This window comes from Gymnoscopelus braueri, assembly GCF_963280865.1.
Source record: "Gymnoscopelus braueri genome assembly, chromosome: 3".
Taxonomy (NCBI): domain Eukaryota; kingdom Metazoa; phylum Chordata; class Actinopteri; order Myctophiformes; family Myctophidae; genus Gymnoscopelus; species Gymnoscopelus braueri.
Window position 1 is genome coordinate 24,086,725 of NC_137612.1, and position 14,631 is coordinate 24,101,355.

General features: G+C 41.8%; 1 protein-coding gene across 1 annotated transcript in view; it reads right to left on the minus strand.

Annotated features, from left to right (window-relative positions):
- LOC308082818 (plexin-A2-like) overlaps window positions 1-14,631 on the minus strand; it is a gene marked incomplete at both ends in the record, with an annotated part of 102,600 nt that overhangs the window by 15,100 nt on the left and 72,869 nt on the right. Inside the window, 7 exons of the mRNA XM_080424843.1 lie at window positions 873-1,019; window positions 1,391-1,457; window positions 5,276-5,544; window positions 9,272-9,414; window positions 9,947-10,181; window positions 11,573-11,716; window positions 13,469-13,708. Coding sequence (XP_080280969.1) covers window positions 873-1,019; window positions 1,391-1,457; window positions 5,276-5,544; window positions 9,272-9,414; window positions 9,947-10,181; window positions 11,573-11,716; window positions 13,469-13,708 — 1,245 coding nt within the window. The remainder of the gene's footprint in view (window positions 1-872; window positions 1,020-1,390; window positions 1,458-5,275; window positions 5,545-9,271; window positions 9,415-9,946; window positions 10,182-11,572; window positions 11,717-13,468; window positions 13,709-14,631) is intronic.

Here is a 14,631-nt window from a genome sequence, read left to right on the forward strand (position 1 = left end):
TACTTTTCGTCAAGTAAAATTTTGAATACAGGCCTTTTACTTGCAACAGAGTATTTCTACAGTAAAAAAAAAATACTTCTTCCAAAGCTGTCTTTCTGCCACCAGCTGATACTGCTGTTACACTGATTCACTAACAACGGCCTTGATTTGAGAAGCAAGGTGAAAATCATGCAGTGTTAAGTTTTGTCTAGTTGTGTGCTACCACCTCCAAGCCAAACCTACTTTAGAAGGAGGGTGACAGGTTTGGCTTGGAGGTAGCGGCAGGTGACTAATAACTTGCTGTCAGGATGGTGTAATCCTGTTGTCATGACTGCAGGACGGCACATATCATATCTACACCTGCCAATACAGCCCTTGAGCAAAGCACTGTATCTAACGACATGTGTGGGTTGCCGGTGCAGTGCTAGTAATCATGTGTTATGCCCTCTCTCATAGAAATCTGTGCACAGATTACGTTGAAATAAGCCACATTTACAGCTTCACGTGTTTTGGCTCTGCATAACTCCAAAAATAATGTGACATCATCTTATGTTTAACATTTTTTAACAAATTCAATTATGCAGGATTTTCCAGAGCCGAGCCTAATCGAGGAAGACAGAGATTAATCAAGGGAATCATTATGACTCTTCGCTGATTACGAGTAGCTTTGTAAACCTGCATTGATTCTGCTGTCAGCTCGCGTCTGCTTCAATGATGTAAACATCAGACCAGCATTGCATAAACAGGCACATAGGATGTTGCCTCTGCACCAGCGAAAAGAGAGAGAGACGCCCCACTTCTACCCACAGTGTATTCAAGGCAGGTACACAAAAAGAATGATTACAGCGTGACTCAGTGACTCTGACTTCCTGTTGAATGTCCTGGCGACTCACCAGGGTCTTGTATTCAATCTGTTGCCGGATGAGCTTGTCCTCGCTGAGCGAGTAGCGCGCCTCGCCAGTGATGGAGTCGATGGGTCCCTTCTCCATTTGCTGTTTGATGGCACAGAACAGCATGAAGAGAGGCTCGCCAGCACACTCCTTTGTTTTGGCACGGAATCCAGGGATTATGGAAATCGGAGTGATGAAAGGGGGGGGGGCATAAAAAGAGAGGGAGAGACAGTGTGGGAAGAAGAGAAGAGAGATGCACGTTGGATATACGCCGCAAAACACTGAGATGCAACCGGTGTACATTGTGACCCCAAACTTGGGAGAATCCCCCCCGCCCCAAAACCTGTCGATAAAACCCATAAAATGGCCAGCAGACAGTGAAATGACAGCTGTGCCCACAAAGTACACAGAAACCTATTTGGTATCAAATCGATACCAATCTCCTTTTTTTTATAAGGGGTGCAGCAATGCATCACAGTGACATCTGCGTTTCACAAGGTCCCCCGGGTGGCTTCTGTTACCTTGAGAAATTTGTGGAGCAAGAAGGCGAACCAATTTGTCAGCATCTTCTCTGCCACCGATTCTGTTCTGCAAGACAAGAGGAGAGCGTGCTCATTTGTTAGGTGGAGACGTCCCGCAGAGAGTCGGAGCACTCTGATGATTCATTTATGACTTAAGACGGAGAGAGAGAGACAGACAGACAGAGAGACAGAGAGAGAGAGAGAGAGAGAGAGGGGGAGAGAGAGAGAGAGTATGTGGGTCAGGATGTAACTGCATAAGGGGGATATTTCATGTCCACTTTCTGACCCTTTCACTCCGTTTCCTCTTCCATTGTGTCAGCAGTTAAATGTCTGACGCAAACCAGACGGGCAAGATTTCATAATTGTTCTTAGATGTTATATTATATACACCATTAGGTAGAAACTTTAACTTTGGCGTCCCTATTTTGGGCATGCCATAAAAAAAAATACATTGAAATAGCCAATCAGAAGCTCATAACGTGTCATAGATTTAAGATCTGCTATTCTCGCTTTTTTTGAATGGGTTTTATTTTTTCCTTTATTTTTTTGATTTTTTTTAGCTTGTCGTCATACAACAGAGTATATAGGGCTTCAGAGATTAAATACCTCTAAATACCTTATTAAACGAGGGGAGGGCATATAATCCTCATGAGCAAAATCCAGTGTAGATTCTTCCTCACCTGTCATCCCCAACTCTTTTTCTCTTTCTCATAACTTGTATGACAACCTTCACCTGTGCTCGCTACTCCCTGCTGACTGCATCCCATTAAAGTTCAGACCAGTCTGGGTGAGAGCGGCAGTGCTTTTTTGGGCTAACAAGTCTAACTAGCTCCCATGCTAACTCGTCCTTACTCGTCTGCTAAAAAGAAAGAGAAACAAAGACAAAACCTCATGAAAGATTCAACAGGCCCAGTCCCAGCAGTGTAAAAACAATCAGCAGATAAGCAGAGGTGAAGGAGGAGAGGAGAGGAGAGGAGAGGAGAGGAGAGGAGAGGAGTGGAAGGGAGGAGATAGGAGAGGAGGAGAGAGGAGAAGAGAGGAGAGGGAGAGAGGAGGAGAGGAGAGGAGTGGACGGGAGGAGAGGAGGAGAGAGGAGAGGAGACATGAACCAAAGCTGAATGTTTCATGAGTGGCATGAGGAAGATAAGCCAGACTGACAATGGCTCTGCCACTGCTGCACACATATTCCCCCCGGCAGCTACTCCTCTCTCTCTCTCTCTCTCGCTCTCTCGCTCTCTCTCTCTCTCTCTCTCTCTCTCTCTCTCTCTCTCTCTCTCTCTCTCTCTCTCTCACACACCATGCATGGCCGTGTTTCACCTGCTCTATCTCCGTTTCAACTGATGGGTATTTCACATCGCTGCACAGAAAAACCCAACTAAAACAGACTAGCCTGGGCTACTTCCCTCACATGACCCAGTTACTCAACCAGAAACTGGGCTGAAAGGACAACGTGCAAAGAGACGTTTCTGTGTCAAAGTATTAGAAGCGGCTGTTCAGCAGTATTTTATTCCCGGTTGGCACCGGAAGGTCGCTGGTTTGAATCCCCATTACAGGGGGGACAAGTTTGTGGGTGGAGAAAGTGAATGAATACAGAGTACCGGTAATATCCTCAGTGTTCATTTAACTCTGAGAGAGTGTACAAATGTAAGAAACATTTATCCATTTGGTCCATTTAGTTACATTTGTACACTCAGAGTTACAAACACATCACAAATAGATAAATGAACACACAGTACAAACTTGTACCTCATAAGAAAACCACTCTGTCACATTTGCAGAGCAATTATTCACTGCATTCCAATAGATTGCTACATTGTAATTTTTAAGCCAAATCCATGATTTATCCATGATTATTGGATGGTTGTTCTATAAAATACAATACAATCGAAGTATTTATGGCAGGTCATAAAGTTCTCTCACCCTAGGGTGTTGCAAGCAAGTGGAGAAGTATTGGCAGGTAGTGAGAATCCAAGAAATCAGGCAAACTTACAATGTCAACTAGAAAAGCAATTCACTCAACTGCTGGTGAAACCAATTTGTTTTGTTTTACAGTGAATGGAAACTAACAAAAAAAAGGTGGAGCAGAATAAAACACACTTTTAATTGAAATAAATGTCTGTCTTAGCTAAATGCAGGCTATTAAATTGATGAATGAAAGTAATAATAACATACCCGAGGACACAGCATTTTGGATGATGGTATGAGGAGAGGAAGATAGATATTATACCAGGTTTTCTGCTTGCACAGTGTTATTGCACTGACATTGTGTAATGAGGTGACGCGTCCATCAGCATGTTTGGGTTTCAGTACCCAGCATAGAACGGTGTATCCTCTATCTCCCTCTCTCTCTCTCCTCTTCTCACTCTCTCTCGCCATCTCCCTCACTCGCCCTCTCTCTCCCCCTCCCTCCCTCCCTCCCTCCCTCCCTCTCTCACTGATAGAGCTCTGGCCTGACGTTACACACGACACGACAGAATCAACAAAAAGAAAACAACGGCGATGTGTGCTGAGGCTGGGCATGTCCAGACAACTTGGTCTGTCTTTCCATCTGCTGAAAGATGTGTATTACAGCGGTAACCGGTAACGGCTACAGTTTGCGACGGCAGTGCAAGAAACGTTCCTGCTTTAGTTTGTGTGTGCGTGCGTGCGTGCGTCTGTGGGTGTGTTTGTGGGTGTGTTTGTGGGTGTGTGCGGGTTGGGTTGGGTGGGAGGAGTGGGGATGGAGCAGCAGCACTGGCCTTAAAAAAGCTGCGCTTCACTTTAGAGTCCGCAAGTCCACGGACATTCAAACAAGCACATATCCGATGCGTCATCATAATCGGAGTGAGATAACTGAATTATTTTCATATCAGTTTGATACCAATTATGCATTGTTAACCCATTAACACATTGATTGCCTAGATCGCATATATGCGTTTTTCAAATCCATCGCTTGAATGCCGCAATTCTGAAGATCGCATATATGCGTTCTTTGGAATTTTCATTGTTTAATCTGTGATCGCGGTGTTCTGTGAATTTTTCATCATCAGTTTCGTTTTCTGTTTACATCACACTCACCGGGTTCCGGATTCATGACGCAGATTCCGTTTCCGGTTCTCGGAGGCCTTTTTTAGGCATTTTAGGCGAGAATAGGGAAAAACACGGTTTTTCACACGGTATAAAAAACTAACAGAGAGCTCCAGTTCTATTTTCTTTAGTCTGGATGACGCACAGCCATCGTCGTCGTGTATCACATCGAACTGAAGGCCGATCGCCGATCTGCGAAAACGTCACATCCGGTTATGACGTATGGACTGTTTGAGCCTGTTTGGGGGGGGTCGAGCGAGTCAGCGAGTGATCAAGGTGTCAACCTGCTGCTCCCTGCTGGTCGATCTGTCTTATGTGTTTAAAACCGCAGCCAGACAAAATATTTGAATGAAAAATTACAAAATTAAAAAATTAAAAAACACGAAAATCGCTGGCACAGGGGTGAGTACATTATGAATAAACTCTGGCAGTCAATGTGTGTCTGGCAGTCAAAGACCTGAGGCCGATTCAAAAAATTATATTCTTTTAAATATCTCAAAATATTTAGTTCCAAGGACCCCCAGAAGCAAAGATTCGAGTTAAAAATGTTCACTTTAAAAAAATATAGATTCAAAGATTTGCTTAAATGTTCACGATTTTCCAAAAATAGCAGATCTACAAGCTCATAGCGCGAGTGCCGCGCTATGAGCTTGTATATCTGCTATTTTTGAATAGCCCAAAGAAATCTAAAAATGACACACAGATGCGTTCCCGGTCTTAATGGGTTTAGTAAAAACCGGCCGATATGATGAACGATAAATCGTACATCCCTAATAAAAACACATCATATCATAAACAGGGGCGTCAAAGGGACTATACCTGCGCAGCAGCAGTTTGGGGTGGTTCTTGCTCTCCAGGTTGCGCTCTATGAGGTCGGACAGTAGCTGCTTGAGGACGTCGGTGGCGTACTCCAGGCGTCCCTGCAGAGCGGTCATGATGAGCGAGGCCAGGTAGCCGCGGTCCCGCATGGAGAAGGAGCGCTGCAGCTCCAGGGTGCGGATGAACGTCAGCAGGAAGACCTTGTTGTTCACCAGCTGAGCAAACTGCTTCAGGGCCTTCTCCACGTTCGCTTGCCCGCTGCCGGGCACCTGAATACATCATACACACACACACGCGCACACACACACATTTGTATTACTATATACTTGTGAGGACATCAACGTTTTAGGACGGCAATTCTATGAATGGCAATTGTTAAATTCTTGCCATTTTAACCCTAAGCCAAAAATAACCGTTCCACAAGCTCACAACACATTGCAGCGCGACGCAGTGTGTACTGAGATTAGCTATTCTCGGTGTGCAACACCTAAATATAAATACAGGCATAACTACAACCGCAAGCCTGACAAACAATATTTTAAAACCATAAAACAACTATTTATCTTGTGACGACCAGGAAAGAAATATATTTCTCAAATTCTACTGTACTTGTGGGGACATTTGGCTCTCACAAGTATGCTTGCGCACACACACCCACACGGTAGCACTTTACAATAATGACCCGTTATAAAGCATTTATAAACGTTTATAAGCAGTTTGTAGACTATTAACAAATCATTAACAACCTGTTTGTTGACATTTGTAAATGATTACTAAAACCTTTATAACTACGGTTACAAATCATCTATAAAGGTATTAGTAAGTAGTGAACTATTCATGAATAAGCCATTTATATACATCTGTAAATGATTATTAAATCATTTGTAACGACCCATTCTAAAGCATTTATAAACGTTTATAAGCAGTTTGTAGACTATTAACAAATCATTAACAACCTGTTTATTGACACTTGTAAGTGATTACTAAAACCTTTATAACTACGGTTACAAATCATCTATAAAGGTATTAGTAAGTAGTAAAACTATTCATGAATAAGCCATGTATAATACATCTGTAAATGATTATTAAATCATTTGTAACTGATGTTACATAATATATACAAGCTATTGGTAGCTTGTTCATGTTTAACATATGCTTTGTTAAACATTCCTAAAGTATCTATAAATCCTTAGTACTTGTTATTATGTGCCCTATAGTAAAGTGAAGACAGTTCATCATTTACAACTGTCTGTTAATGTGTTTGTTCATGTTTAACATATGCTTTGTAAAACATTTCTAAAGTATCTATAAATCCTTAGTACATGTTATTATGTGCCCTATAGTAAAGTGAAGACAGTTCATCATTTACAACTGTCTGTTAATGTGACTTTCTCCTTACCTGTTGCAAACTACCTGGCTTTCATGAATGCAGACACCAAACAATTACTAGAATTATCTTTCATGTTTAATATATGATTCGTAAGACATTCGTAAAGAGTATGTTGACCATTTGCAAACGTTATCATGGGCCTTGTTGTAAAGTGAAGACTATGCATTATTATTTCATGTTTAACAATGATTAGTAAAACATGTGACATCAAAAAGTGGCAGAAGTAACGTTATAGAGTAAAAAAGTATAAAACAATTTATGAAGATATAAAATGTAGCAACTCTTGGCCACAGCACACACACTGACATTTAAACAAAGAAATTCATCACAACAGAATCACAGAATAGCAGCTTGGAGCCTCTGCAGTCACCACCTTCCAGTGCAAGTTAGCTTTACCTGCTAAGCTAAACTGCTAAGCATGGAGGACATTACTAGCCTACACATCAAAACAAACATTGTGGATACAAACAGCCACCATCAAAATATCCCCTGGTCATAATGCTACTTCATGTGTGTAAGATTAGCCATTTTATGTTACCTCGATCACCTGCAACAAGACAGTTAAAACACATAAAACATGAATTAGACATATTTCTGTCCAGTCTGCAACTGCATCACTGTTCACTTCCTCCCTAGTAGGCTACTGCAGGTGTAATGCAGGTAATCAGTGTGTTGCCAGATTTTGCAAAAGAAACAAGCGGACAGGTCTATGAAAACAAGCCCAAAAGAAGCAACTAGAATCAGGCCTATGATAACGTCTGCAAATGGTTTACATACTCTTTACGAATGTCTTACGCATCATTTGCTTAACATGAAAGATAATTCTAGTAATTGTTTGGTGTCTGCATTCATGAAAGCCAGGTAGTTTGCAACAGGTAAGGAGAAAGTCCACATTAACAGACAGTCATAAATGATGAACTGTCTTCACTTTACTGTAGGGCACATAATAACATGTACTAAGGATTTATAGATACTTTAGGAATGTTTTACAAAGCATATGTTAAACATGAACAAACACATTAACAGACAGTTGTAAATGATGAACTGTCTTCACTTTACTATAGGGCACATAATAACATGTACTAAGGATTTATAGATACTTTAGGAATGTTTTACAAAGCATATGTTAAACATGAACAAACACATTAACAGACAGTTGTAAATGATGAACTGTCTTCACTTTACTATAGGGCACATAATAACATGTACTAAGGATTTATAGATACTTTAAGAATGTTTAACAAAGCATAATGTTAAACATGAACAAGCTACCAATAGCTTGTATATATTGTTTAACATCAGTTACAAATGATTTAATAATCATTTACAGATGTATTATACATGGCTTATTCATGAAAAGTTTTGCTACTTACTAATACCTTTATAGATGATTTGTAACCATAGTTATAAGGGTTTTAGTAATCATTTACGAATGTCAATAAACAGGTTGTTAATAATTTGTTAATAGTCTTCAAACTGCTTATAAACGTTTATAAATGCTTTAGAATGGGTCGTTACAAATGATTGAATAATCATTTACAGATGTATATAAATGGCTTATTCATGAATAGTTCACTACTTACTAATATTTTATAAATGATTTGTAACTGTAGTTGTAAAGGTTTTAGTAATCATTTACAAATGTCAACAAACAGGTTGTTAATGGTTTGTTAATAGTCTACAAACTGCTTATAAACGTTTATAAATGCTTTATAACGGGTCATTATTGTAAAGTGCTACCACACACACACACACACACACACACACACACACACACACACACACACACACACACACACACACACACACACACACACACACACACACACACACACACACACACACACACACACACACACACACTGTGGGTGAGCGCACAACACGTAAAATGTACAGTATAGACAGAAAGGCCCACATATAGCTGACAAAGTCAGAAGTCTCGCATCAGGGCCAGACACAACTATTCCACAATCTCCGAATGCTCTATAGAGTCTGGAACTACACCTCCCAAAAGCCAAGAAAGGACGGCGCCATCTGTTCGTCATTTCCGTTCATGAAACTATATTCAAAAATATCTTTACATTTTATTTTTGAATTTCCATTACTGATAAGCAGCAAGCGACTGTATATACAGTAGGCTTCGATTATTTTGGTTTGTATAAGCGGGGAGGATGCATCACATCCACTTTAGATTGTATGACGCATTGGTTCTCAAAGTGGGGTCCGGGGACCCCCTGGGGTCCTTGGGGGGTATCAGGAGGTCCCCAGCAAAACATTGTTAATATAGCATCACAATCATTTTAACCACTCTAACCATATTTTATACTTTGGCTATTCAAAAATAGCAGATATACAAGCTCATAGCGCGGCACCGAGTGCCGCGCTATGAGCTTGTATATCTGCTATTTTTGAAAAAGAAAAAAAAATATTAGATGGGGGGGTCCGCAGCCAAATACATATCATTTTGGGGGTCCTTGACATGAAAAAGTTTGAGAACCACTGGTACGACGGAAGCATTTGAAAACTGTGGGAGGCAACGGTCTGGCTCGTGAGACTATACAAAGTCAGTGGTAAAACATCTAAGATGTGTTGTGTCACAATCTGACCTCCAGCTCCCTGAGCACAGGGTGGTCGTCTATGCCGGGGAACAGGACCCTCATGGTGTAGGTGCGGTAGTCCAGGTAGGGGATTCCTTTTCTGTCCAGGTCACTGGTTAACTCATTAATGTCGGTCTGCAGCTCTGCAAAGGCTGGGGAACGAATGACGGGAGTGGCAATGACGTTAGAGCCGCAACTATCCATTCTTTTCTTAGCGATTATTCATATAGATTAGTTTTACGATTGATCGAATAATAGAGAAGATATTTTAAATTTTTGGGGGGGATGATTAAAAAATATACACTATCAACAAATCTAGGCGAAAATTATAACCCGACTCCTTCAGTTAGTTAGTCTGATTAACCACTTAAGCACTGTTTTATACTTTGTCGTACAGCGATGTTGCGCAAAAATACAGGAAATAGCTGATCTACAAGCTACTGAGCTTGTAGAGCTGCTATTTTTGGTATATAGATTATCGATTTTTTTTACAATCGATTAAATCAATTCGATAAATTGTTGCACCCCTAAATTACATTGTAGATAAAAAACAATATATATAATTTTGATTCCAGAATATTGAAGAGGTCATTCATCTGAATCTGATGGCTCTTTACTGTGTCATTTAATGCTATCCTCCTTCAAGAGTGAACTACGTTGTAAGGCCGAACGCCCTTGACTCACCCTCCTTGCACTCGAGAGCCACGCGCGACTCCAGATTGTCCATCTGCATCTGCAGGCGCTTGAGAGTGAGGTCGTTCTCGTGCGACTTGCGCCTATAGGCCAACAGGACGATGAAGACGATGATGAGGAGGAGGCCTCCTCCGGCCGCGATGCTGAAGATGCCCGGCAGGGTCAGCAGGCTGTCTGAGCGGATGTGCACCGTTCCTGGAGAAATGTGAAGACCCCCCACCTGGACCTGCACAGCATCGTTAACGATAATGCAAAAAACACATCGCAAGTGGGTGAAAAGGAGTTTTTTTTTACTTACACAACACACATGCACGTAGACGTACAGACCAACTGATTCATAGGGGCTTTTAGCCAGGCAGATTTTGCCATGAGAATAAACAAACAAAAAACAAAACTAAAATCTATTGACAGTAATGCTACTTGCATGCTAACAAATCCATATGAAGTTGAACTACTTGTCCGCCTGTCTTTTTTGTGCACATCCTATAAACCACAGTTACTTTTATTTAATCATTCTGTTAATTTGTCTAATATTAAGTTAAAAATGAACAAAACAAATAAGAGCTGAGTTCAGAGCTGGGCTGCATGGCCAGACGCCCCCCTTATAAAATCGTCACCCCACCGACTGATAGAATGGATTATACTAGCCTCATAGTCACAGCTAAAAACACGGTTACAGACAGAGACAATTGAAAAATAGACCATCATATGAAGCTGTAATTCTAAGCTCTCTAAGCTACATTTTATTGAAAGATTATTTATCTTTGCAACCAAGGGTAGTAACTGTGACAACCAGCTTTTTCATAATAAAAGTTATGGAACAAATCAAAAGAACCAATTTTCCAGAGCCGCTGCCTCTGAATTAATTATTTTTATTATTATATTATAATGTAAAAGTTGCAAGCGCAATGTGACAACGCTATCTTCTTTTTGTCTTTTGTCTCCTCATTACCACAGAAAACTGCCAACAATTTTAGAGGGCAACCTAAATGTAATCAGAAGCAGGCAAGACAAGGAGTGACAGGCTAACAATGATGGAATGACAGTGACAAACTGAGAGCTTGTTGGTTATACACAAACAGGCTGAAATAGAGGTAGAAAGTGAATGTATATGGTTCGGAATGAACATAATTGCAACACAAGAGCAAGCATTATGTCATATGTGTTCCTTGTGTTAATGGTAAAATAGCAATATGCCGTGCTCATACATACGGACATATATTACACACAAACACACACGGTCACAGGGCCGTGGGAAGACGTTATAGGTTGCGGGTGCTGTATGCTCACACATGCATGCGGAGCGAATTAAATTAATTTAATTCAGTTAATTCGGTTCCAGAACACTTATTGCACTAAATCCCCCCCAAATAACAACCAACAACAACAGGCACATTGTGCAAAAAAAAAATCTAATTTAAAAAATATGTATATTTTTTAATTTTTCATATTTTATTTTCAGGGGGTGCTGCAGCCCCCTCAGCACCCCCACTTCCCACGGCTATGCGGTCACTTGTAGGAGCTGCTGGCACCGCTCAAACAAACGTCTTGGTGGACACGGCCCCTAAATCAGGCTATAGTCAGACAGAAAGCAAGGCACTGACAGACAGGACTGACCAGGATTTTGTGTTGTCCGGTGAGGTTGGGTGGCTCGCAGAGCAGCTGGGTGTCAGAGACGGTGAGGGTACAGGGTGTGTCTCCAATGAAAACGGTGTAATTCAGCCGAGCCCCGCCGGACGCTGATGGCACCAAGTTACGTCCCTGCAGTGACATTATGTTTATTAACTCTTTCACTGCCAAGAGTATTTTCATAAAGTACTCCCCCAGTGCCAGCAATTTGGTTTTTTTTTAATTTTTTAATTTTTTAATTTTTCATTCAAATAAATTATCTGATTGGGTTTTTAAACCCATATTACAGATCTACCAGTAGAGAGCAACAAATCGACACATTGATGACCTCGCTGGCTCACTCGCCCCCTCCCAAACAGGCTCACGTCATATCCGGTCATAACCGGATGTTGACATTTTCGACAATCGTTGATCGGGCTAAATTACGATGTGATACACGACTACGATGACTGATCGTCACCCAGACCAAAGAGAGTAGACGTGGACCTCTCCGTTCGTTTTTTATACCGTGTGAAAAACCGTGACTTTCCCTATTCTGGCCGAAAATGACCGCGGGAAAAAAATGAGAACTGGAAACGGAATCTGCGTCATGAAACCGGAACCCAATGAGTCTGAAGTAGTCAGGAAGCGAAAGTGATCATGAAAAATAAACAGAATAGCGCGACTACAGTCAAAAGTAAAAACTCGGGATTTCTCGTGCTGGCAGGGAGGGTACTCGGGAAAAACTCAGGATATCTCGGGGCGTGGCACTGAGAGAGTTAACATAAAAGGCGTCAGGTCAAGGTGCTTTGCAGAGCAACAAAAGACAGAAATACATACACGTACATACTGATTAAGTAAACATACGTTGCATATTAGGAGACCTACATTGTTCGCACAGGAACAAGGGATACATGAACATTATTGAATCCTTTTGGTGAAGATCCACCCATCTAGCCATCCATCCAACCATCCATACATACTGTACATATAGTACATACATACATACATACATACATACATACATACACACACACACACACACACACACACACACACACACACACACACACACACACATACATACATACATACATACATACATACATACATACATACATACATACATACATGAATCTGGTATAGGCCAACATTTTCAGATTACATTTTAGCTTAAAAACATAAAACATAAAGTATGTGTTCACATTTGGATGGTTTGGGATTGGAATCTATACGTTTGTATCTGACAGTTTTTAAATTCACTTGGCTGTTGTTCTGTAGGAACAGTACACCTTTCTGTTTATCTATGCTTGTGAACGACGAAGAATCTAAAAGCCCCACAAGTGTTTCCTAGTTGTGCCTCTCCTAAGTGTTGAACGGTAAAGTGTCACAGCAATCTGCCCACAAGATGTTGAGACATCTTGTGGGCAAGATGAAAATTTGGCCTATGAGTGGTGCTAGATGAAGAAAGGCCATGAGGTCAACAAAAGCAATACGGTTTCTCCTGCAAGATGAGTTACTGTATCTTGTGTGCAAAAGGGTGAGGGTGGTGCTAGAGGAAAGGTCAACTCAGCATCAACGCACTAGACATGTTTCATGGCAATCTGACCAATTAATAGACGGTATCTTGTGCACAGATGGGAATTTCTGCCAATTTTTGGCCAACATTTTGGCACTAGAGAAAAGGCCATGGGGTCACCAAATTCACTAAGGTCCATTCTTCAGAGAGTATCAAATGTGTACACATGAAATTCTAAGTCAGTAGTTTTCGATATATCTTGTTTGGGACCATAGACAGACGTACATACATCCCTGCCACTAGCAGGGATAAAAAAAGGAAAAACTATTATTAGCACCCACCATCAAAAAAGAACAGCAAGTCAAGTCTGCTCTTCTTTAACTGACCTTGAGTATAATGGGAGAGCCAGGTTTCTGCTCCAGGACCCCAGACAGGCTGAGAGGCTCCAGGTGGGGGTTGGGGTAATAGACGAAGCTAGTGTTGTTGTAGGTCAGCAGGGCCTGGACGTTGTTGAAGACGAAGCCAAACTCATCCACGTGCTTCACCGTCTCCTGGTCAGCCGTGTATTCTGCCTTCAGCGAGGGGGCAAAGCAGCTGATGGTCGTGGTATTCAGCACCTTGCATACCTGAGGAGAAATCAGTCAAATAAAGTTGTCTTAATTGCCAATTAAGTACAATATACTGTATGTGACAAAGGAGCTGCTGAAAACGTAATAGAGCTGTAAAGGCTACTACTCACAGTGCAAACTACAAAGACTACAGGAAGAACAATATGAACAGTAAGTTACAGATAACTCTCTTCTATGTAAATAGTAAGTGTGTGTTCAAAACATGAGGAATCGTAAGGCAAGAGGTCATTGAGCTTCGAATGCCATCAATGCATTGAATGGGAGATTATAACGTTTTATCAGACCATTGAATGGGCGAGTAGGCGACAAGTAGGCGATGTACTGACCTACCCGCGATTTATCAGACCATTCGTTGGGCGTAATCAGGAGCTACTGACCTACTCGGAGGCGGAGCAGTCCCCACAACATGATTTACGATTCTGTGCCTATCGGTACATAATCTGAGTTCCCAGAAGTTTTCGCCTGCTCTGGCGAGGAACTTCTGGGCCAGAGCCCTGGTATTTGTGGGCGGGATGTAGCTTACGCTCAGAATCTGAGCGGACACGCCTCTTACCGGTCTGACTCGTCTAAAAAGTCCAACGAGAGGCAAACAGCAGTACACAACAATGGCGGCCGCAATTTCTCAAGGGGAAATTGCTTCCCGTCGATCCTATTTAGATGTAGCACCCACTGCATGTGGATCCCGCCCCCTTTTCTTCATTGGCTGTTGATTTGAATCACAACGCAGTGGCCGCGCCCCTGCTGTCCAAGCTCCGACGCAATGCCTCCCAGACTAATCGGTACATAACTCCAACGGCGCTGAGTAGGCTCAAGCGAACGTCACAACGTTCGGGGCGGCAACTCGCTCGCTTTAGCCCGCTCGGTGGTCCCTCACGTGGTTCCAGTTCGCCTGAGACTGCGCGCCTCCGTCATGGTCCGAA